Source organism: Callorhinus ursinus, unplaced genomic scaffold, assembly GCF_003265705.2.
Source record: "Callorhinus ursinus isolate GAN/ISIS: 27379988/994484 unplaced genomic scaffold, GSC_fseal_2.0 scaffold2, whole genome shotgun sequence".
Lineage (NCBI taxonomy): Eukaryota > Metazoa > Chordata > Mammalia > Carnivora > Otariidae > Callorhinus > Callorhinus ursinus.
Genome location: NW_027397064.1, coordinates 69,108,206 through 69,132,203, shown reverse-complemented (window position 1 = coordinate 69,132,203; position 23,998 = coordinate 69,108,206). Strand labels below are relative to the sequence as shown.

General features: G+C 36.9%; 1 protein-coding gene across 4 annotated transcripts in view; it reads right to left on the bottom strand.

The window, feature by feature from the left end:
• PLA2R1 (phospholipase A2 receptor 1) overlaps positions 1-23,998 on the bottom strand; it is a 116,067-nt gene that overhangs the window by 49,367 nt on the left and 42,702 nt on the right. For all 4 annotated transcript variants that reach the window (XM_073883486.1, XM_073883491.1, XM_025854162.2 and 1 more), the window contains 5 exons: positions 22,288-22,482; positions 20,874-21,031; positions 17,692-17,790; positions 13,024-13,136; positions 3,995-4,167 (listed from right to left, as the gene is read on the bottom strand). In XM_073883486.1, the coding sequence (XP_073739587.1) occupies positions 3,995-4,167; positions 13,024-13,136; positions 17,692-17,790; positions 20,874-21,031; positions 22,288-22,482 (738 nt within the window). The remainder of the gene's footprint in view (positions 1-3,994; positions 4,168-13,023; positions 13,137-17,691; positions 17,791-20,873; positions 21,032-22,287; positions 22,483-23,998) is intronic.

The window sequence follows — 23,998 nt, the reverse complement described above, 5'->3', positions numbered from 1 at the left end:
TTCTCTGATTGATTTATTTTGCTTAGCATAATACCCTCTAGTTCCATCCACATCATTGCAAATGGCATGATTTCAGTTTTCTTGATGGCTGCTAATATTCCATTGTATATATATATATCACATCTTCTTTATCCACTCATCTGCTGATGGACATCTTGGCTCTTTCCATAGTTTGCAATGCCTATTTGTTTTAATAACTGTTAGCAAACTAAGAATAAAGGGGAACTTCCTCAACTTTATAACGAACATCTACAAAACCCACAGATATCATACTTAATGGTGAAAAATAAAAGCTTTCCCACTAACATCAAGGAACAAGGCAAGGCAAGGATGTTCCTTATCAACAATTTTTTTTGAAGATTTTTATTTATTTATTTGAGAGAGAGAAAGAGAGCACAAGAGGAGGGAGGGTCAGGGGGAGAAGGAGACTCCCTGCTGAGCAGGGAGCCCGATGTGGGACTTGATCCTGGGACTCCAGGATCATGACCTGAGCCGAAGGCAATTGCTTAACCAACTGACCCACCCAAGCGCCCTCAACACTTCCTTTAAACACTGTAATAGTAGTCCTAGTTAATGCAATAGGACAAAAAAAAGCAAATAAAGGCAAGAAACAACAAATGATGGAGAGGCTGGGGAGAAAGGGGAACCCTCTTACACTGTTGGTGAGAATGCAAGTTGGTACAGCCACTCTGGAAAACAGTATGGAGGGTCCTCAAAAAATTAAAAATAGAGCTACCCTATGACCCAGCAATTGCACTACTGGGTATTTATCCCAAAGACACAGATGTAGTGAAAAGAAGGGCAATATGCACCCCAATGTTCATAGCAGCAATGTCCGCAATAACCAAACTGTGGAAGGAGCTGAGATGCCCTTCGACAGATGACTGGATAAAGAAGATATGGTCCATATATACAATGGAATATTACTCAGCCATCAGAAAGGATGAATACCCATCTTTTACATCAACATGGATGGGACTGGAGGAAGTGAAATAACTCAAGCAGAGAAAGTCAATTATCATATGATTTCACTTACTTGTGGAACATAAGAAATAGCATGGAGGACATTAGGAGAAGGAAGGGAAAAATGAAGGGGGAGAATCGGAGGGGGAGACGAACCATGAGACACTATGGAATCCAAGAAAGAAATTGAGGGTTTTAGAGGGGAAGGGGGTAGGGAGATGGGTTAGCCTGGTGATGGGTATTAAGGAGGGTATGTATTGCATGGAGCACTGGGTGTTATACGAAAACACTGAATCATGGAACATTACATCAAAAACTAATGATGTACTGTATGGTGACTAACATAACATAATAACTAACATAATAAAATAAAATTAATTAAAAAATATATATAAAAATAAAAAAACAAACAGGCATTGGATTTTGTCATGTGTTTTTCTGCATCTATTGATATGATTATGTGACTTTAAAAATAGCCTGTTGATGTGATGGATTACACTAATTGATTTTTGGATGTTAAATCATCCTTGTATAACTGGGATAAATCCCATTTGGTTGTGGTGTATAATTCTTTTTTACATTGTTGGATTCAATTTATTAATATTTCATTGAAGATTTTTGCTACTCTGTTCATGAGAGATATTGGTCTGTAATTTTCTTTTCTTGCAATGTCTTTGTCTGATTTGGTGTTACAGTAATGCTGGCCTCAGAATGAGACAGTAAGTATTCCCTCTGCTCTGTCTTCTGTAGAAGATTGTAGAGAGCTGGCATAATTTCTTCCTTAAATGTTTAGTAGAATTCACCAGTGAACCCATGTGGACCTGGGTTTGTTTTGAAGGGTTATGAATTTTTGTTTCAATTTCTTTGAAACAATAGCTATAGGCCTACTCCAGTAGTTTATTTCTTGTGTGAATTTTGGCTAATTGTATCTTTAAAAGAATGGTCATTTTCATCTGGGTTATCAAATTTGTGGATAAAGAGTTGTTCATAATATTCCTTTATTACCCTTTTAATGTCTCTGGGATCTGTAGTGCTGCTCCCTATTTTGTGATATCAGTAATTTGTGTCTTCTCTCTTTTCTTAGTGAGTCTTGCTACAGGGTTATCAATTTCATTGATCTTCTCAAAGAACCAACTTTTGATTTTATTGATTTTCTTTATTGAGTTCCTGTTTTCAATTTTACTGATTTCTGCTCTAATTCTTATTATTTATTTTCTTTGACCTACTTTGGATAATTTTCTCTTCTTTTCCTAGTTTCCTAAGGTAGAAGCTTAGACAATTGATTTTAGATATTTCTTTTTTTCTAATATATGTGTTCAGTACTTTAAATTTCCCCCTAGACATTGCTTTCTCTGCATCTTACAAATTTTGATAAGTTGTATTTTCATTTAGTTTAAAATGTTTAAAAATTACCCGAGATTTCTTCTTTGACCCATGTGTTACTTAGAAATGTATTGTTTAATCTCTAAGTATTTTGGAATTTTCCAACTATCTTTCTGTTATTGGTTTCTAGTTTAATTTCACTGTGGCCTGAGGGAAGACACTGTATGATTTCTATTCTTTTAAATTTGTTAAGGTGTGTTTTATGGCCAGAATGTGATCTAACTTAGTGAGCATTTCAGGTGAGTTTGAGGAGAACGTGTAATTTGCTGTTGATGGATTAAGTAGTCTATAGATATCTGATAGAGGGTTATTAAAGTCTCCAACTGTACTAGTAGCTTCATCTATTTCTCCATCTATTTCTCCTATTTCTTCTTCATCTATCTCTCCTGGAGGTATCCAAAACTGCTCTATCAGTTTTTTTCTCATGTATTTTGACACTCTGCTCTTAAGCACATACACATAAAGGACTATTATGTCTTCTTAGAGTAGTGACTCCTTTAACATTATGTAATGTCCCTTTTTTTAAATCCCTGAAAACTTTCCTTGTTCTGAAGTCTGCTCTGTAAAATTAATACAGCTATTCCTGCTTTCTTTTGATTAGTATTTGCATTGTATATCTTTCTCTACCCTTTTGCTTTTAATCTACATGTGTCTTTATATTTAAAGTGGGTTTCTTGCAGTCAACAAACAGTTGGGTCTTGTGTTTTGATCCACTCTGACAATCTCTGCCTTTTAATTGGTATATTTAGTCCTTTGGCTAATTATTATTACATATTTGATATATGAAGGTTATTTGATAGTATTATAATAATATCTATCTTTCCTCAGAGAAGAGCCTGAGGCCCCCTAACCCATTTCCTCCAGAAACAAATTTAGAGGTAACCTATTGCCTATCATTTCTTGGGGTAGCCCTGATTGAGACCCACAAGTAAAAAAGGGAACAAGGTATCCAAGTAGGAACTCATGCTGAGGTAAAGGGGTGTCGAGTCTAGGTTGGTGACCTAAGGACCTAAAGCTTGTTCCACAGGGGCTAGGTCTAGTGTAGTTGTGGCTGAAGCCATTATTTTCTCTGGAGCTAACTAACCTGGCACAGTTTCATGTTGTGGGATCCAGAGCTGAGGTTATGAGAGTGAACTAATAGAGCTCTAACTCTGAAATCCTGGCTAAGTTACCACAGAAGTCCACGGAGGAGATGGATTAATAAGAATGTTATCTAAGTAATGGGTCAGCATTCCACAGCAAAGTGGCAGTGACTGTGGACTGATAGAGGTGCCCATATGTGCCCATTCACAGTGCTTCAAAGTATAACAGACTATTCTGGATGGAGTAAGCCCCTGAGATTCTTGGACAATGACGGGGAGATGCGGAAAAGACTTTAGGAGGAAGAAACTGAACTTCCTGCTAATAAAGGCATACATGGTCATGAGCAATAAATTTAAACCTTGAAACTGTCAAATGTCACATGCATTACACTTTTAAAAATGATCAGCCATATGTCACCCCCTGCGAACCTCTGGTAATTGCTTTAGTTGATTTAGGCATTAAGAAAACATCAAGGAAGCACGGAAGGAGGTGGACCATGCGGTGGAAGGAATTTTGGTCAAAGAAAACAGGAAGGAGGAGTGGTATTATAGTCCCCTCTACTCACGAGGCTGATGTGCATTCCAGTGTGTGTACTGCACCGGCTCAGACTTCTGCCCCCCTCCTGTCTTCCAAGTGTATTCTCCTGTATCATTTTGATCTTGAAGAGCTATCCAAAAATAACTGTCCTTCGTTTTTACCACACTACTGATCAAACTGGTAATAAAAGCCTGTTCAAACCTTAAAAACGGAAAAAGGAAATGGTTATAGTAAGTTTCTGGGCAATAAAAAAATGTCATTAAAGCATAATGAGGTGCACAGAATGGCACCAGAGTAAGCCTTTCTAATGAATTCTTCAGAACGTGGAGCAGAAAAACACTCAAAGACCCTGAACATTACTAATACATGCCAAATGTCCATGCAATTCCTAGAAATAGATGAGTGAGGAGAATTTGAGTCTCAAAGACAAGGCTTAATTCTTTCAAGGACTAGAGTCCAGCTCCACTTTCAGAGTAGAGATGGTAAAGTTCATCAAGCTAGCAATATATTTCTTGGCACAACATGTGCCCTATTTTGTAATTAGGCCACATAGCACATACCTTGCCATAATGTGTGTGCAGTGGGGGACCTGGCAGTGGGCAGGGGGAATGAACATTGCCAACATGGAGTTCACATGTACCCACCCACCACACTTGCCTGGTGATAAGGGAACCAAGATTGGAGTAGCGATTTTATGTCTCCCAAATCGGTATGTTCACAAGCACATGGAGTCCTTGGCTTATTCAAATGTGTTCAGATGTGCACATTCACTGAAGATAAATGTAAAACCTTAGGAACGAATCCAAGGATGTACACCCACTCATATTTTCCCCACACAGCTGAATGAATTAGTGTTCATTGATTGGTGGCAGCATTCCTTTCCCAACATGAATGCATCAAAAGTGGAATCTGGAAAATTTGTATATATGCTTCCACATGAATATCTAATAGAAAAATGTGAGTATTAAAATTTAAGTAGCATTGAAATTTTAGGTTAAGTTGTAAGCTATCTTGAAAAATTTATTTTCAATGTGTCTGAAGTTTTGAGGAAACACATTTCAAACAGTGGTGACTTTGGTCAGAACTGCTGAGTCAATGAGAAAGGGTAGGCCTGACGAAATTACCTAGGAAACCTAGGAAGGCAAATTAGACTTTTTCATCCAATTCTGGAATTGTTTCATTATCATGCATCCTGAAGTTGCTAAGGGAAACAAAAGCAAGGGGGTCAAAGGAAATGGGGGGGGGAGGGGAGGAAAGAACACAAAGAAGTAAAATTTTTAACTGCCTTATGAGCATCGCTACCAACATTCAGTGCTCTTAGGCATCCATGATACTCATCTTTGCAAAGCATATGGATTTTTATTATGCTTTAGTAAATATTTTCTGTACTCTATTAATAATTGAAATAGCACGCATTTGAAATTAGAAAAGTTCTTTTTAACTAGATTACGGTGGCAGAATTTTATGTAAATATGCTTCAAAAGGAAAGTACATAAAACTAAACATTGTCTAGATGCTACTGTAATTTTCCTTATTCTTCCAGTGGTTCATGCTTTCATAACTCAAGATCTGCTTCTCCTTCTCCCCTCTTAGACAGAGTAGCGTTGTTATCATGCCCATCCAGTGCCTTTAACTACTGTCTTAGGAGGCCAGCAAGGCACTACATCATGGAAGCTATGGCCAGACCACCATCACTGTGCTGGTTCTAAACCCAGGAGACATTGCCGGTTCTTCCATTACCTTGTACTGTGGCATTTATTGGCTAATGGAGAGAAAACGTTGTCTGTGAACTTGGCCACGGATATCATTATTCATGACAACATTTTGCTTTTGTTCCCTGTTGGTTTTAGATTTATTTAGTCCACACTGATTTGCTATTTTATCACTATTAATGATTGCTTAAAACAATAGAAACCTTGTGCTTCTTAATTTGGCAAGTATCTTTTAAGCAGTTGCTTATAATATGCATACATTAGATTCTAAAACCTTCAAATCAGGACTCTAGTTTTCTTGGTACAGTTTAGAAGATATCATTGTTAATAAAGAAATTCAGCTAATATGTCTTTCTTCTAAATCATATATTCTAAGAACTTAACTCTAGATCACAGCATGCAGCCTTTTGAGTGTCTGTTTTCAACAGATAAAGAAACAAAAGGACATTTTATACTTGTTACCACTCACAATTTGGTTCCAAACACTTAAAAAAAACTGAAAACTCTGGCTCACAGTAATAGAGCAGATAGATGATCTTTTAAGGTCTTTTCTGGCCTTGTGTTTAGAATTCTTCATTTGAGAATATTCCAGAGTTTTTTTATATTTGGTCTTTTTGTCTGGTTTCACTGGATTATATAATTCAAATGTTCTGTGACTTAAGGAGCAAAAAGTAACCATATGTACATGTTTTTATATTATTATTTGAACCAGAATAACATATTATATCTAAAGAATTCAGTAAAGTAAAAATTGTTTCTTTTTTAGAAAAACAAATGATAAAATACTTTGCATACGTGTAACTACTTTTAGACAAAAAATTTTTCCAATCAACTCCTTGAAAAAGTTAAGAAATCAAATGTGCATTTTCAATGTAAATAAGAAAAACATATCTTGAATTTCCATCAGTTTGATGAGAAATTGTTACTCATGGTGCTAAACATTACATTTTAATTTTAAAAGTGTAATTTGAAGGCAGCAATATATATTTTTGGGATACACTGACAAATTTTTTCATTTCAAAATAAATTTTGCATTTCAGAAAATGCACACTTCAAAAGGAGATATTGTATATTTGAATCTCTAACTGAACATATTTCTTCATCTGTTTAGCCAGTGACAAATATAGCTGAAAGAAAAAAAAGATGTTTCTTGTCTGTAACACAACACTTAGCTGACAGCAGTACTTAATGATTATGTTTGTAGGACCTAAAACAAGAGATTGAAAAAAAGGAATGAACTGGATGTAGCTTCACTAGAGAGCTTATTTCAATTAAAAAAAATTGTGGTAGTTTTACATATAGTGATCCAGTTAGGAGGTATTCAACTTTGAGCTGAATAATTGCAATGGGATTTCTTTTAATAACATAATTGTTAACATTTTTAATACCACATTCAAATAACTGACTCTATTGCTGAATGAATACAAAAATGATAAATTTCTTTCTCTTTCTTTTAAATAAAGAATAAAAATGAATATCAGTAGTTTTAAAATGAGAGAATGCATCATGATTATAACTACATAAGAAGTTTTTGATGGCTTTCCTCAAGAACTAGAAATATTAAGTTTTTGGCTATGGTTTATTGCAAAAGACTAGAAGAGAAATATAGATTTAGAAAAGATACTTAACATATGCACAAGAAATAAGCCTGGAAGAACAAATTCCAAACTGTTAATGGCAGTCACCTTTGTTTACTGTTAACGGGAGAGAAGTGGGAGGGAGGAGGAATGGAGGTGAGAGGACACTTTCACTTTTAGTTTATATTCTTTTGGCTTGCTTGAATTTATACCAATGAGAATATTTTTATTGCATAATTTTAAAGAGATTAACTAAAGTATGTTTTTAAAAAGAAAGTTAGGGAGGCGCCTGCCAGTCCTTAAGCGTCTGCCTTTGGTGCAGGTCATGATCCCAGGGTCCTGGGATCGAGCCCCGCATCGGGCTCCCTGCTCAGCGGGAAGCCTGCTCCTCCCTCTCCCACTCCCCCTGCTTGTGTTCCCTCTCTCGCTGTGTCTCTCTCTGTCAAATAAATAAATAAAAATCTTCTTTAAAAAAAAAAAGAAAGTTAGCGGTGCCTGGGTGGCTCAGTTGGTTGAGCGTCCAATTCTTGGTTTCAGCTCAGGTCATGATCTCATGGGTAGTGGGACTGAGCCTCAGGATGTAAGGCTCCGCACTCAGCGGGGAGTCTGCTTGAAGATTCTCTCCCTTTGCCCCTCCCCCAACTCGTGCATGCTCTCTTTCTCTCTCAAGTAAATAAATAAATCTTTAAAAAATATATAAAATACATAAAAAGAAGAAGGAAACTGCATTCTATTAAAAAAGTGTTAGAACCAATAACTTAGGCAAGGTTCAGAATGCAAAGTCAACACACAAAAATCAGTTGCATTTCTATATACTAACAGTGAAGAATCTGAAAAGGAAACTACAAAAACAATTCAATATATAACAGCATCAAAAATACAAAAAAATAGTTGAGAATAAATCTAACCAAGGAGGCGAAAGACTTGTACACTGAAAACTACAACACACTGCTGAAAGAAATTAAAGAACACCCAAATACATGAAAATACATGCCATGTTCATGGATTACGAAAACCAACTACCCAAAGTGATCTACAGATTGAATGCAGTCTATGTCAAAATCCCAATGATGTCTTTTGCAGAAATAGAAAAATCCACCTTAAAATTCATATGGCATTTCAAGGGATGCCGAATAGGAAAGACAAACATGAAAAAGAACAGTTGGTTTCACACTTCTTGATCTCAAAACTTACTGAAAGTACAATGATCAAAAAATGTGTGGTACCAGCATAAAGACAGATATAGATTAACAGAATAGAATAGAGAACCCAGAAATAAAAACACTTGCATATATGGTCAAATGATTTTCCACAGGTGTGCCAAGACTGTTCAATGGGAAAAGGACAGTCTTTTCAACAATGATGTTGGGAAAATTGGATATCCACCTGCAGAAGAATACATTTGGACTCTTCTTTCTTTATACCACTTACAAAAATTAGCTGAAAGTGGATCAAAGACCTAAATGCAAGAGCTAAAACTATAAAACTCTTAGGAAAAAAACATAGGGGAAATTTTTCACGACATTGAATGTGGCAATGATTTCTTGGATATGTCACCAAAAGCACAGGCAACAAAATAAGAATGGATAAAGTGGACTTAACCAAAATTTAAAACTTTGTACATCGAAGGACATCAACAGAGTGAAAAAGCAACCCACAGAATAGGAGATACATTCATATTTGCAAGTAGGAAATACATTCGTATTTGCAAATTATGTATGTGATAAGGGATTAATATCTAGACTACATAAAGAACTACTAGAATGCAACAACAAAGAATAAACACTCCAATTAAAAAATAGGTAAAGGACCTGAGTAGACATTTCTCCAAAGAAGATATACAGATGCCAAAAGCACATGAAAAGACACTCAATGTCCCTAGTCATTAGGGAAGTGCAAGTTGAAACCACAATAAGATACCATTTCATACCCATTAGGATGGCTATTATATAAAAACAACATAACAAGTTGGCTAGGATGTGGAGGAACTGGAACTCCTGAGCACTGCTGGTGGGAATGTAAAATGGTGCTGCCGATATGGAAAACAGTATGGCTGTTCCTCAAAAAATTAAAAATAGAATTATCATATCATCCAGAAATTCCACTTTTGGGTATGTTACTCAAAAGAATTGAAACCAGGGACTCGAAAGATATTTGTACATTCATGTTCATAGCAGCATTTTTCACAATAGTGAAAAGGTGGAAGCATCTCATGTCCATTGTATGAATGGATAAACAAAATGTGGTATATCATATTATAGAATATTATTCAGCCTTAAAAAGGAAGGAAATTCTGACACATATTACAATATAGATTAACCTGGAGGACATTAGACTAAGTGAAATAAGCCAGATACAATAGCACAACTGCATGATTCCACTGATGTGTTAACTGAGAGCTGTCAACCTCATAGAGACAGAAAGTAGAATGATGGTTGCCCAAAGCTGGGGGCAGGGGAAAATGGGGAGTTACTATTTAATGGGTACAGAATTCTAGTTTGGGAAGATGAAAGAGTTATGGAAATGGATGGTGGTGATGATTGTGCAATAATATGACTGTACTTAATGCCAATGAACTGTATACTTAAAAATGGTTATAATGATAAATTTTATGTTCTACATATTTTATCACAATAAAAAATTAACTGCAAAAATGTTTAGGGGGTATGGTGGTTGCAGGAAAGTAGCAGAGCTGTAAAAATGCTTGGGAATAATGCATATTTAAACCTAGGAGAAAATGAGATATTGCAGGACTTCTTACTTTTGGCAAAATGCAAAAAATTAAATATCATTTGGATTATTTTATACCAAATATTCCATGGCTGATTGATTCAAGATTTAGATATATATGCGTTTACATGATTATCCATGGTAACTCTGGAACTCAATTTTGCAGTCATGCCCTATCTGGAAGTAAAGTGTGCAGGCCTGAAAAAATTTTGTAACAGTTAGCAAGAAAATAACAGTCTGTTAGTCCACAATAAGGTTCTGTTTTTCTTCCCCTCTCTATTCCACAAAGTGTTAAATGTCCTAGACCAGGAGCAGTTGCCTGATAACAAAAGAAATAAGTAATTTGTAGCAGGTGGTTCTAATTGTGCCCATCAAATCTGTCCTCAATTGTGCAGAAGAGTGGAAAATCAATTAGCAACTACAAGCTTGAGCACTGGTGAGTGACAAGAGTGTCTTAACTCAAACAGGAAATCAGTAATGGAAGAAAATGATTACCAAGGCTGCTAGTGAACACTCCTGAATCTGAGGAGACTTTCCATCTACTTACTGTCCAACCTTCTCAGACAAAAGATACTGTTGAAAAATTTTGTTGTGCCTTGTCACTCAAAGAGTGGGGTGTAGTGTAGGTCTTTGTTTCTTACCTGATGGAGTCTGAGTGAATAAAAATTAAGAGCACGGGGCCCTATCTTTCCTCAACTTGCATGTCCTGTGTTGGAGTCACTGCTTTGGGTGTAGACGTGTTTGCAGGGCAAACGCATGGTACACGCATGGTAACTGTCTGGGAGAGATGCCTCACTGGGGCTAGTGGAGAGCACTGCAGGAGCTTGACTGTTCATTGAGTAGCATACTAGCACAAGGGCACCTGGGTGGGCATATGAGGTTGTGGATGGAATGAAAACAAACTTATCGATGCCATAGTTCTGCTTTAGAGTTAGACCATATATTAGTATTGGCTACTGAATACAGTTTATCAAAAAACATATCGTTTATAACATACTCTTAGATCCAGTTTTGGAGGAAATGGAACCAAGGAGATTTTTTTTTTTCCAGACACTTTCTGTTATTTGTAGGAGATCTCCATTCTTAGAAAATGAAGACTTTGAATGCTAACAGATTTCTGCCTTCCTTGGATCACTGTGGCATTATAGGTTATCTGTAATGTCACTTTGTTGTTTTTTTTTTAAGGGTTTTTTGTTGTTGTTGTTTTGTTTTTTGTCAGAAAGAGAGATTGAGTGCACAAGCAGGGGGAGCGGCAGGCAGAGTGAGAAGCAAACCCCCTGCTGAGCAAGGAGCCCGATGTGGAACTCGATCCCAGGACCCTGGGATCATGACCCGAGCTGAAGGCAGACGCTTAACTGACTGAGCCACCCAGGCATCTCTGTAATGTCACTTTGAATTTTCCATTTATTGTGTTCTTCCACCTTCTTCACTTGTTTCATATTTCTATGTTCTCTCTCTTCAGCTGCTGGCCTGCAAGTGGCACCCGGACAATTACACCATGCCTTTTATTTCTTTTGTACAGCATGCCAGTGTTTAATATGGTGCCTCTCACAATATAGATATTTAATAAATAATTTTCTAATAAATGCTTGACTATTGGCTTTTTGCATTGTCAGATAGCATATGAAAAGTAATTAACACAGTGCCAGGTATGTGACAGGTATTCAATGAATATTACACAAAGAAAAGAAAAGAAAGAAGACATAAGAAACAGGTGAAACAATTACACTTATTTTCTTCAGTGAAAAACATAATTAAGTTATAATTAACAAAAGAGTATAGCTTCATTGATCAGACTCCTGAATAAAGCCCAGTGTTGGCTCACTTACTGGAGGATTTCTAACCCAAGGTGTTCTTGAAACATTTTGGGTGGGTGAGCAAGTTGAAGATAAAGGCTTCCTTCTGCCTGGCAGCTGGTAAGAAGGAAGGTAGAACGAAAAAATAACACTGAGATACATCAAGGGTGGTTCTATTCCTGAAGGAAGGGTCTCCTGAGCACAAAATGTCTCACTAGGCAATTTATTTTGCCAATTGCTGTCAATCCAGTTGTGTGTGTGTGCGCGTGCATGTGTGTATGCATTCTGTGCATGGTTTGAAGGAAAGACCGGGAAAGAAAGCTAGAGGTAAGAGCCGGAAGGAAATACTGGTGGCTTTGAATGTTGACTTCCTCTGTGCAGAGAGCAGAGAAAGCAGTAATTCCTCCTACAGATTAGACCTATGTGTGAAGAGTCTCTACATAAAACCAGAGTGTCAGTTGTCTTGTTTCCTAATCTTCAGTGGATATTTTTAAAGGCAGTGGCCTCAGTAAAAAAGCAAGTGACTAGCTTTGCAGGTACAGGTTCCCATGCAACCACTGAAGGATTCTACCTTGTTTCTGTCTTCAGCTTGGAGGAGTCGGTTTCCCAGCCCTCATTGTTCTCTTGGCATTGATAGTGACACTGAGGTCACTTCCGCTGTCGGTACTTTTATTCCCTATTACAAATCTATAACATGTTGCAAATTCTGTGGAGTGTCAAAAGGACACAGTTTCTCTGTTAGTATGGAGAAGACACCTGTGCACAGAGAAGTCTACATCTAAGCAAATTTAGAGCCAAGAAGCAATGGGGAAGCATTTGAAAATCCTCCACAGTTTAGCTATACTTTTGTTAAAAAAAAAAAAAACCACATAACTCACACATGTTACATTAAAAACATACTTAATTTTTTTAAAATTTTAAATAACGTACTTTGTTTCCATTACAAACCTTTAGATAAAATATAAATACGATTGAATACATTAGCAAAGCTAAATAATTAATATATCTTTATAGAAAGTAAAGGTCATCTTAAATTTTCTCTTTGTTACTCAAAAATTGATTTAAGAATAACGGTGTATGATTTAAATTCATCTCGATCAATAATTTAAATAGTTTAATACTCTAACGTACAGTACAATTTCGATTTTGACAAGTTACTGATTATGGCTAGATTTTACCATCCCAGGAGCCCTCCTGTCAGAAAAGTACAGTCATGTTTCTGATAGAAAATTTCTATCTTACCTGTTTGTAATGGTTACAAGTGCAGGAGGACAGTAATAACCACTGGAGGCATGGTCAAAACTTCGAAGAACAGTGTCAATTTTGTAACAGAATCTACCATGTCTCTCCCATCCCTTAAAAAAGGAAATAGAAAATTAAGGACATAATCTGATTTAAACGGCAAAATATTGTTTTTGTGTATTCTCACTCAAAAGTCAAAACTTGAATTTTTGTCTTGAAATCTTTGTATGTATCCTACCTGGTAATGCCATTAGCTACAGCCACTTCTATATTTATTTAATTAATGATTAAAACTAAAAAGTTTTAATTAATCTGAAATCTTAAAACCTAAAACAGATGAAAACAAAGGGGCACTCACTCAAGATCTCTCTCTTTCTCTGTCTCTGTTCAGACTTACAAAATTTCATACCAATGGTTCCTATAGGATGGTAGAAATTAAGAGTGTTGGCTTTAAAGGCAGAATGCATGGGTTTGAATGCTGGTACTACTGTGCAACTTTATTTAGTCTCTAAATGTCTGAATTTTCTCCTCTGTAAAATGAAGATAATAATAGTATCAACGGAGTTGTTCTGAGAATCAAAGGGAGACAGTGCAGGCAGAGACCTTAAATAGAGCCAGGAACTCAATATGAGCCAAGAGGACATATGTATCTAGATAATAGTGTATGTTGTTTTCAACTTTCTTTCGTATTACATATTTCATGTTACCCCACTAAGTTTCACTGAGGTTAGAGATCTGGATAAAGTCATAAGCTAGTGGACAAGCTGTCCTGGAACCCAATTCTGGTGTAATCCATGATGGTCTTAGCTAGATCATAATATTTCCGAATAGAAACTAGCTAAAATATATATAAATTATTCCTAAATCAATCAACTGGCTATCCTTTGAGAGAAAGAAAGCAAGCTTTGGCACTTAAACAAAAATGACAAATGTGTAGCTCCATGGCTCCGCCCTGAGAGAAATGAGGGGTGGCTCTGTTCTTTAAAATCATATACTACAGGAGACATGCATTCACTAGTCTTCTATACTTAAACCGAGTTATTTTGGTCCCCTTCCAGTATTATAAAATCACATCACTTACATCTATTTTTATGTATTCACCAGGGGTTTTTTTTTTTGTATTCACGAGATTTAAAATACACTTTATTCTGTGTCATGCCAATACTTGCCAGATTTTGATCAGATATAAAATGATTTCTGCTATATTTCTTATAAAAGATCTTAGTCTTGCAGTAAATTAAAGAAAACCTTATTTTAGAACCCAGCTATTATAGTTCAAAACATATTATTAAATGAGGTGTGGATCACAGGAGTTCCACATCCAGCCAGCCAGGATGTGCTCTGAACTCACTCCCTTAACCTCTCCCCATAATCTTATCTATGTGAGTAATTGACAGCTCCAGCCAGAACCCCCTGGATCACTCTAGATGGGATGGGAGGTTAGACTGCTTTTGTATTTGGAAGGACAGGCGGAGGAAGGCTGACAATTTGACCTTTCTAACAAAGTATTCCTTCTTCATTAGTAGTTTTCAGATCACAGGCTGCTTAGTAAAATAAAAAATCCGAGAACTGAACATCAGGGTCAAGAAAAGTGTCAGGGGGAGGGATGTGGCATAGTAATACCAGAAAAACAAAGACTCTTTACTACAAGCCTTTGTCCATACAATGAAAGTGGGAAGAATAATTGTATCTGTGAATATCTTTTGTACATGAGGCGCCATTTCATTTTAAATGATGATGATGACAGTACTAAAACAATTGCTCATATTATACAATCCCCAAAAAAATAACTCAGAGGGAAAAAAGTCTTTTTTTTTTTGCTTTGAAATTATCAAAAAATTTCTCCCCCCCCTTATGTAGTGCCTTTCATTCCTGTGACTTATTCATTCCATAACTGGAAGGCTGTATTTCCCACTAACCTTCACTCATTTTGCCCAACACTGCCCCCTCTCCCCCGCAGGCAACCATCCAGTCTGTTCTATATATTCATAGGTCTGATTCTGCTTTTTGTTTGTTTATTCATTTGTTTTTTTAGATTCGACATATAAGTGAAATCATATGGTATTTGTCTTTCTCAGACTCATTTCACGTAGCATTATACTCTGTAGGTCCATTCATGTTAGTGCAAATGACACAATCTCATCCTTTTTTATGGTTGTGTAACATTCCTCTCTGTGTGTGCTGGGGGTGTGAATGCATACACCACATCTTCCTTATCCATTCATCTATTAATAGACACTCAGGTTGCTTCCATATCTTGGCTATTGTAAATAATGCTGCAATAAACATAGAGGTGCATATATCCTTTCAAGTTAATATTTTTGCTTTCTTTGGGTAAATATCCAGTAACGGAATTATTGGATCACATGGTATTTCTATTTTTAATTTTTGAGGAACCTCCATACTATCTTCCACAGTGGCTGTGCCAGTTTACATTCCCACCAACAGTGCATGAGTGCATAAAGATTCCTTTTTTCCACATCTTCACCAACACTTATTATTTCTTGTGTTGTTGATTTTAGAGATTCTGACAGGTGTAAGGTGATATCTCATTGTGGTTTTGATTTGCATTTCCCTGATGAGGAGTGATGTTGAGGATCTTTTCATGTGGTTGTTGGCCATCTGTATGTCCTCTTTGGAAAAATGTCTATTGAGGTCCTCTGTCCATTTTTAATTGGATTATTTGGGGATTTTTTAGGTGTTGACTTGTAGAGGTTCTTGCATATTAACTTCTTATTGGATATACCATTTGCAAATATCTTCTCCCACTCAGCAGGTTGCCTTTTTGTTTTATTGATAGTTTCTTTCACTGTGCAAAAGGTTTTTATTTTGCTGTAGTCCTAATAGTTTATTTCTAATTTTGTTTCCTTTGCCTTAGGAGATGTATCTAGAAAGATGTTTCTACTGCCAATGTGAGAGAAATTACTACCTTTTTCTCTTCTAGGATTTTTATGATTTTGGGTCTCACATTTAGGTCTTTAATCCATTTTGAGGTTATTTTTGTGTGCTGTGGGAGAAATATTTTATTTTTTGTTTTGTTTTGTTTTAATGTTTTATTCATTTATTTGACAGAGAGAGCACAAACAGTGGTAGTGGCAGGAGGAGGGAGAGGGAGAAGCAGGCTCCTTGCTGAGCAGGGAGCCCAATGTGGGGCTCGATCCCAGGACCCTGGGATTATGACCTGAGCCGAAGGCAGACGCTCAAGTGACTGAGCCACTCAGGCACCCCTGTGAGAAATATTTTATGAGTTGATTTTGCATGTACAGACTGTTTAGAGAAGTGCAATGAAGCAGTTGGCTAAAGGGAAGGAAACTTTTGAAACATATTCACGGATTGATGCTTAAAGAAATTAATGGGACTTTCATCATAAAGTTAGAGAACTGGCTCTGAACTCCAAATTTACTCTGAACTTTAAATACTGGTAACGCTAGCCAGAAAAGGGAAGCAGTGTACAAAAGTTTGAATAGAACATCAGTTCTATTTCTGCTGTGTGAGGAGTTAATTTCCTTTTCAACACAAATACAACATGTTGAGTTGCCTTGAAAACCACAGTAAGACATATATATTTTTTCAGTATTTCTTGTCAGATAGGGATTAGATCCATAATCAGCTCTAAGTAATTCAGGAATTGTAGTCATTAGATATAATGTTTGGTAGCATGTTAGCTCTGGCACAGGTATTATTGACCTAGAGGATGAAGAGTAATTCATATGTTTACACACTGACTAATGAATAAAGTGCAGTTTCTTGGAGAGATGGATCATCACTTCATTGAAACATAAATAACTGGATTAGAAGAAAAATAAAGAATTGCATAAAAAGCCAGGTTTGGGAAATTTTTGAGATGCATACAAATCTCCAATATTTAAACCCAAATTCTTTGGTGTGTGTGTGTGTGTGTGTGTGTGTGTGTGTGTGTGCGGGGGGATGAGAAAGAGAGGGAGAAAGAGAGAGAGAATGCATGTGTTGTGAACTTTACTGCAGGATATTGAATGTATTTGAAGAAATTTAAAACATAACTGTCTATCTTTGACTTTTAAACCTAAAGTATTATGTATCTTTTATTACTTAAAGTATTGAAAATAAATACGTTAAGTACCAAAAATCGTTTCTTACTTAAAATACGAAAGTATTTTTTATTATCTCTTTCCCAAATAATAAATATATTGCAAACGTGCACTTCTTGCCAGTATTCTATTCAAAGATTTAAGTTTAAGAATGTGAAAAGGAAGGCAGGGCTCTTGAGTGCAAAAGTTCACTCTCCATCAAAGGAATGCGTTTCTTTTCACTCTGCCGGTCTTCACCTGTGAGACAGGGCATCACACAGCAGTCATTGTTTGTACAGATGGCATAACAGGGTCATTTACATTTCTAATTTCAAAAGAAAAGTAGTTTAGGTCAAAGAAGCAACGATCCTTCTCGGAGCTGTAAATCCTTCATATGCCCCTAACTGATAATTGCTTGGTTTGCTAAGAGCAGCCCAAGGTCAGAAAAAAAAAAAGAGGGAAGGAAAGAAAGAAAGAAGAGAGGTAAGGAGGGAGGGGAGAGAGAGGGGAGAGAGAGCAAAGGCAGGTGTGAGAGGGAGAGAGGTTCCCTTTAAAATTGCTGCTGCATAAATTGTTCATATTATGAAGTAACTACACTAAACACAACGTTAACAACACTTACCTCTCGACAGCCTGATTCAGGGTCAGAAAGGACATGGCCTGCTTTCTTACAAATGTAAAAAAGTGTTTCTTCACAATTTTTAACTTTCCAGTGTCCCTCCTAAGTGGAAAAATGTTACAAGGATGAATGAATACACTTCATTATTGATGCTGATAGGCAACATCAGTTATTTTGAATAAAAATATGATTAATAATGAGGGTTTCAGGATGGAGTTATGAGTCAGGACTTTGTGTGGTCCTTAGAGGGGCTGGTATTCTCTCTACAGGGGAGCGGGAGGCCCTGCTTTCTCCAGACTCTGTACAATGCTGAGACACGCAATCCCAGATTGGTGGGCGGGAGAGGAGGGGCCACTAATGTTTCTTGATAGTATGCTAGGCCTAATGTTGGGTGATTGGGAGATTTTATAAAATCTCAGCGTTACTGTGAGGTAGGCATTATTATTCCCATTTGTAAGGTTAGGTTTAATATTTGTATAAGGTCTTACAGTCAGTAAAATTTGGAACTAGGATTTAATACCAGGCTCAGCCTGGATTTACATTAGCTGCTCTCAATTTTTCCTTTAAAAGGATGGGTTAGAGCAGTGATTCTCAATCTTTACTGTGCACCAGAATTATCTGGAAGGGCTATGAAAGCACAGATGACTGGGCCTCATGATCAGTGTGTCTCATTTACTAGGTCAGGTAGGACCTGAGAATCTGCATTTCTTACAAGGTTTCAATTGATGTTGATGCTGTTGGTCTGGGGGCCACACTTTGAGAGCCACTTGGATGAAACTATCCCTGTGACCAAGTCAGAATGCTGCTTCCTCTCTTTAATCACTTCTAAATGTAAAATCGAATGCTTTGCTACTTACATGTATAAACCTGATACTGGGGGAATGCCTGGAAGCTACCATGAGTTACCCTAGATAACATTATAATAGCTGAACTTTGTGTTCAAGCCACAATGTCCTTCTTTATTACTGATTTTCCAAAGCCCCACTCCATTTCTTCTTTATATGACAGGCGGATACTTTCATGTCTTCTAGTTCTACTAACGGCTGCTCTAACATCCTACATTAATAATGAAATACAATAACTGCTAACAGATTAAAATTTTATCCTCCCAAAGGATCTGTTATTTTAACACAAATCAGACCTTTAGGCCAAAAGGCTCACAATTCAAATTTTAAGTGGTATCTCAGGCAAGCAGCGTTTTAGGGGAATATGAATACTGTATAGGAGGCTGACACCTTCATCTGTAAGAGCAGCTCTGGAGCCCTTCCCCATGGAGTCTTCCAGCAAACCACCCAGTTAAAGGATAGTGTCAGGCATACTGTAGTTGCTTAATAATAATTGGATGGATGGATGAATGAATAAACATTTTCCTAGGCTCTCATATTCAAATTAGGCATCAACCATACCTAGGTAACTTGTTAATTATAATAATTATTTTCATATTGAGCTCTACTTCATGGGAATAATGTTACTTTTTACGCATCCACTATTTAAGGAGCTACTGAGCTTCCAGAAAGGGGGACACAAAAATCAGCATTGTTCTGATACATCCTGTAATATTAATACCTGTCCTTACTCTCTTAAATATAATTTTCCTGTCCGGATGTTGGCTCCTGTTCTGTGGACATGCTAAGTGAAATACCGGTGTCCGTCAAATGAAAAAAGAGAGTGTCAGTAGGAAATAAAGGTCATCTTAATTATCTCAAAACCAATGAACCAATAAAGCATCAAATATTGTAGAATAAACGGTGATGGCTTTCCGCAGTTAGACCCAAGACAAGCATTTAGAGAGGTCATTGTTTATCCCTCTTCAAATGTGACTTGAAAACTACCTTAGCATTTAAATTGTAACTGAGCATATCTGTGACAGCCTCAAACATAATACAATGAAAGTGAGGTGCCATAAAAGTAAGTGCTTAGAAGTTTTCTAAGTTTGGATGGCACAGTTACTTTGTCAAGCTACTTAAGTCACGTTTAATAAACTGCACTTAATACGGTATCCTGGTGATAAGAGTGAGAATGCCTACCAAATCCTAATGATTTACAGCTCCACCAGTGAGTTTAGTAGCTATCTGATCAAAGAGGTTAAGCGTAGTCTAAGGTATAATAAAGGCGTCAAATGACTTGGGATTAAACTAATTTTGTGTAATCTAATCAGATGCTTTAGATATATGAAAGACTAGAGCATAGGGATAAATGTGATGTTAAGGCCACTGGGACCATTACATACATGTGAGGAAAAGAACAAGATTTTCCGTTGAGTCACAGTCTTCAGTGGGGTTACACACATTGTAGAAATCCTTTTATGTTAATAGGATAATGGAGCGTAAAAGCCATCAGTCTCTAGAGTCATTTCCTGACACTTCAGATCTTCTCACATCTTCAACATAGAGGTCAATGACACCATAATCCACAAACACAGAGGTTGCTCAAGCCAAACACCTATGCTATTCTCACCCCACATCTAATCTAGCAACAATTTCTATCCTACAAAGGATCTTTGAATTTATCTGCTTGTTTCTATATTCACTACCCCAATTCAACACTGGAGTAGCCTCCAAACTGGTTTCTCTGCTTCCATTTTTCCTCTCTCTGCTCTCTAGGTAGCAGCCACAGTTACTTTTTTTAAAATGTAAATCAAACCATGTCCTTCATCTCCTTGAAGCCCCCTTTTGTCATTCTATACCAGGGCTATAAGCCTCACATTTTTGAATTCCTCCTGCCCCCTCTTCTATAATCCCCTCATCAGTTCTACCTTCAAGTCACACTGGTCTTCTTTTTGATTATTAAACACCGCAAGCCTTAGCCTTCCTTTGGACTTTTATACTAGCTGTTGTCCCCTGTCTAGAATGTTCTTCCCCTGCATCTCAAGAGGTTTTTTTTTTTTTTTTCCAAATCCCAGCTTAAACGTCACCTCCTCAGAGAGCCTTTCCTGACTGTCCTGTCCGAAGTGGCAGCCCCAACCCAAGTTTTTCACCATCAGGTCACCTATTTCCTCAAAGCTATCATCACAACTATAATAACCATGTTTTTCCTGTGTGCACGTGTTTACTGCCTAGCGTGGAAGCCCCAGGAAGAGCAGGGACTGTGTCTGTCTTGGTCTCTGCCACAGCCCAAGTCCCTGACGCACGTGGTCCTCAATACAAGTCCAGCAAAGTGAGCATTAAACAAACAAATGAACTTACCAATTGCTCTGCTGAGACACATTGCTGGCTTCTATTTGGAAAAATTTGGGGCTCAAGTGTGTGCCAATTAGTAAAGGTGACTGAGGAGCCATTAGACCATTCAAAGGAAACTGGAATTTTATTGCTGCTCAAACCAATCCATGTTTCTGATGCATTTTCTGTAAGAGATAAATGTAAATTACAGGAATCCTATTATATGCAAAGGAGATAATGCACTGGGCCTGTTACAAATGATTTCTTCTTTATTCTTTCATGCAATAAAACCTGTTTAACTCTTGGTATAAAGTATCTACTTAGATCTTTTTCCCCTATACTACCCCATCTGCTCAACACAGACCTTGGAAGTGGGACAGAGTGTGATCTCAAGCCAATGCAAGGACAAAGCTTAAAAGCAAGTCAGATCGCTGGGACTCTAATTAGTTCCTGCTACTATATGAAAAGTAGATTTGAACAGTATGGTTTTGCCTCTGCTTAGAGAAAGGAAAAATAGGAAGTTCAACTGGATTAGGAAAAGGGCACTTAAAAAAAAAAAACCCTTTACAATATATTTTTTCTTGCCATGGGAAAAAAGGAGCAGAAACTCTTAGAAGCATTAAAATGGGAGCAATGGGGCTGCTAGAAAAGTAAATAAAGTTTGACAGCCCAGGTAAGGTGAAAAGACCCTAGGAGGCTGAGAGAAATGTTCAAGTGCCCCTATTGAGACAGAGGCAGCCACAGGATTCTTTTAATCTCAAATGCAGGAGGTGAGAAAAGTGACAGAGAAGGATTTTTGTTTTCACTCTAAACTAAAACCTAACTTTCAAAAGGTCACCAGAGTAGACTGTGGAGATTTTTTTTTTTTCATTAAAAAAATTTTTACTCTAACTCGGTGATTTCAATGTTTTTTCAACAGAATTCTATGTCAAATATATGACATAGGGGGAGACCTGCTCTGATGGACAAAAGATGGGTGGAGGCTTAGGAGCTCAGAATTCCTGAACATGGCACACAGCTTGCAAACCACCAAACTGAATAAATTTTCACTGGCTAAAGTTATTAAAATCCGATTATTTATCTCAGAAATTCCATTATTGCCTAGATTACATGACGACAGCATACTACTGCTATGTAGTGGCCATAAGGCTAAATTGTAGGTTTAAGTTCTTTTATTAAAAGTTTCTGGAAATGACCTTTGCCCTTAAAAAAAAAGCCAACATCTAATATATCTGGTATATGTAAGGTGTTACAAAATTTCTGAGCATATATTTTATAAAAATCCAATGAATTTGCACTCCTGAATATTATTTAGAAACTTGAGATATATGTGCCATAAATAATCACTTTTAAATAGCTTAACTTCTTTTCAACTCCATTAATAAGGATAGTGACTACATTATATTTCATACCTCTTAGATCAGAGACATTTGGCACTTACCATCTCCAAGGAGGGTTACAAGAAACTCCACATCTGCTAATGAAGCAATGTTTATCAATGTACTGTTATCAGACTGGCAAGAATGCAAAGCTTCCTTCCAGGTCTTTTTTTCTTTCTGAAGTTTATAGCAGTTACGACTGTGGGGATTCCAGCCAGGCTCACAGTGGGTAGCGTAATATTTCCAAGCATCTTTTTCTTTTTAAACCAACAAAAACAATGTCATTTTCCACAATTTTTTAAAATGTTACTTATTAGCCTTAATATTAATTGTGATCAACATATGATTACTTTAAAAATTTGAAAAACAGAGACGTATGAAACAATAACATATAAACCATCTAGATCTTCAGAACTGAGAAGGATTCAACATATGATCTAGATCTAGATCTAGGATCTAATGGATCTCAGTGACTCATTTTACAGATGAGCTAAGGCACAAAGAGGTAAGGAGACTTGGTAAAGGTCATACAACCCAAGTGAAGAGTTAGGGCTAGATGTAAAATTCAGCAGTTAGAGTTCTGCATTTAAAAAAATCTTTTAACACTGGAAAAGGTGTATCATGAAAAACAGTTTAAATGGCATTCCCAAGATTTTATGTGCAGTATGTGGGTGGGGGGTAGATATTTATCCTCAGCTGAAAAAAAGCTTGAAATTCTGGTTACTTCCTCCAGAGCAGAGATGACAAATAGCTTTCACCTTTAGGTCAGTCTGAGTGTCTGTGTTGTCCCTCTGGGTTCATATGGACACTGGGTTAGACTTACAGGAAAATAGCGCCATGATGCTTTGGCACTAGAGGGGAAGGCGGTGGTGCGCAAGTCAAATTTTGGCTCTCCCTTTCCAGGAGCTTGTCCTCAATCTGGTAATTAGCATTTTTACTTTATTTTGTTAACCACAAACGAGTGCCTACTTTAAGCACTAATTTAGTTAGACACAACTCCAGGGCTATTTGGGAAATGAGACATTGTTTTAAAATTGCTCTGGGATGCTGACAGCAATTAGAATCACAGTCCAAGAATGTTAGAACATTTAGGTATCATCTATTCCAGCGGTTTTAAACTAAATAATATAGTCGTGGAACCCCTTTTAAAAATGGAAACTTTAAACTTCACTCTACGGGTAAGAAAAAAGTAAAAGAGGAACTTCTCTGATTGAACCAAGGGTGGAGCCAAGCCAAGAACCCAGGGATCCTGAAAACACAGTTTGAAGACATTGGACTAGGTCATCAAAAGAATTTGTTAAACCTGAAGAAACAGCAAATAACCCAAACTAACAACTTAATTACCCTCATTTGTGGTCTTTGGACCTTTAGATCCAGAGGGTAAATAAAACAGAAGAAAAGAAGGATGACAGGAAAGAAACAAGGAAGAAAGGAAGAAATGGACAAGAGAAGAAGGAAGAGATGGAAAGGAGCAGCGATAGAACGTTCTCGACATAATGAAAAAAAATCTCTACATTAAAAAAATGGCACAATGCTTCTTCTTCCCCCTATTCTACCATACCCTTAGGCTTAGCCACTTGAAGGAAAATGAAAGTTCAAGTCTGATGGTAAGGAGTGATATTTAAAAATAATAATTAAGCTTATTATTTTAAATCTGGAGTTGTTTTTAATTATGCTGGTAATGATTCTTTAAATATGGTTATATTTTTATTTCTCCTTTCTGAGTTAAGACATTAATTCCCACAGAAACTAAAAAAGAGTCAACAGATCTTA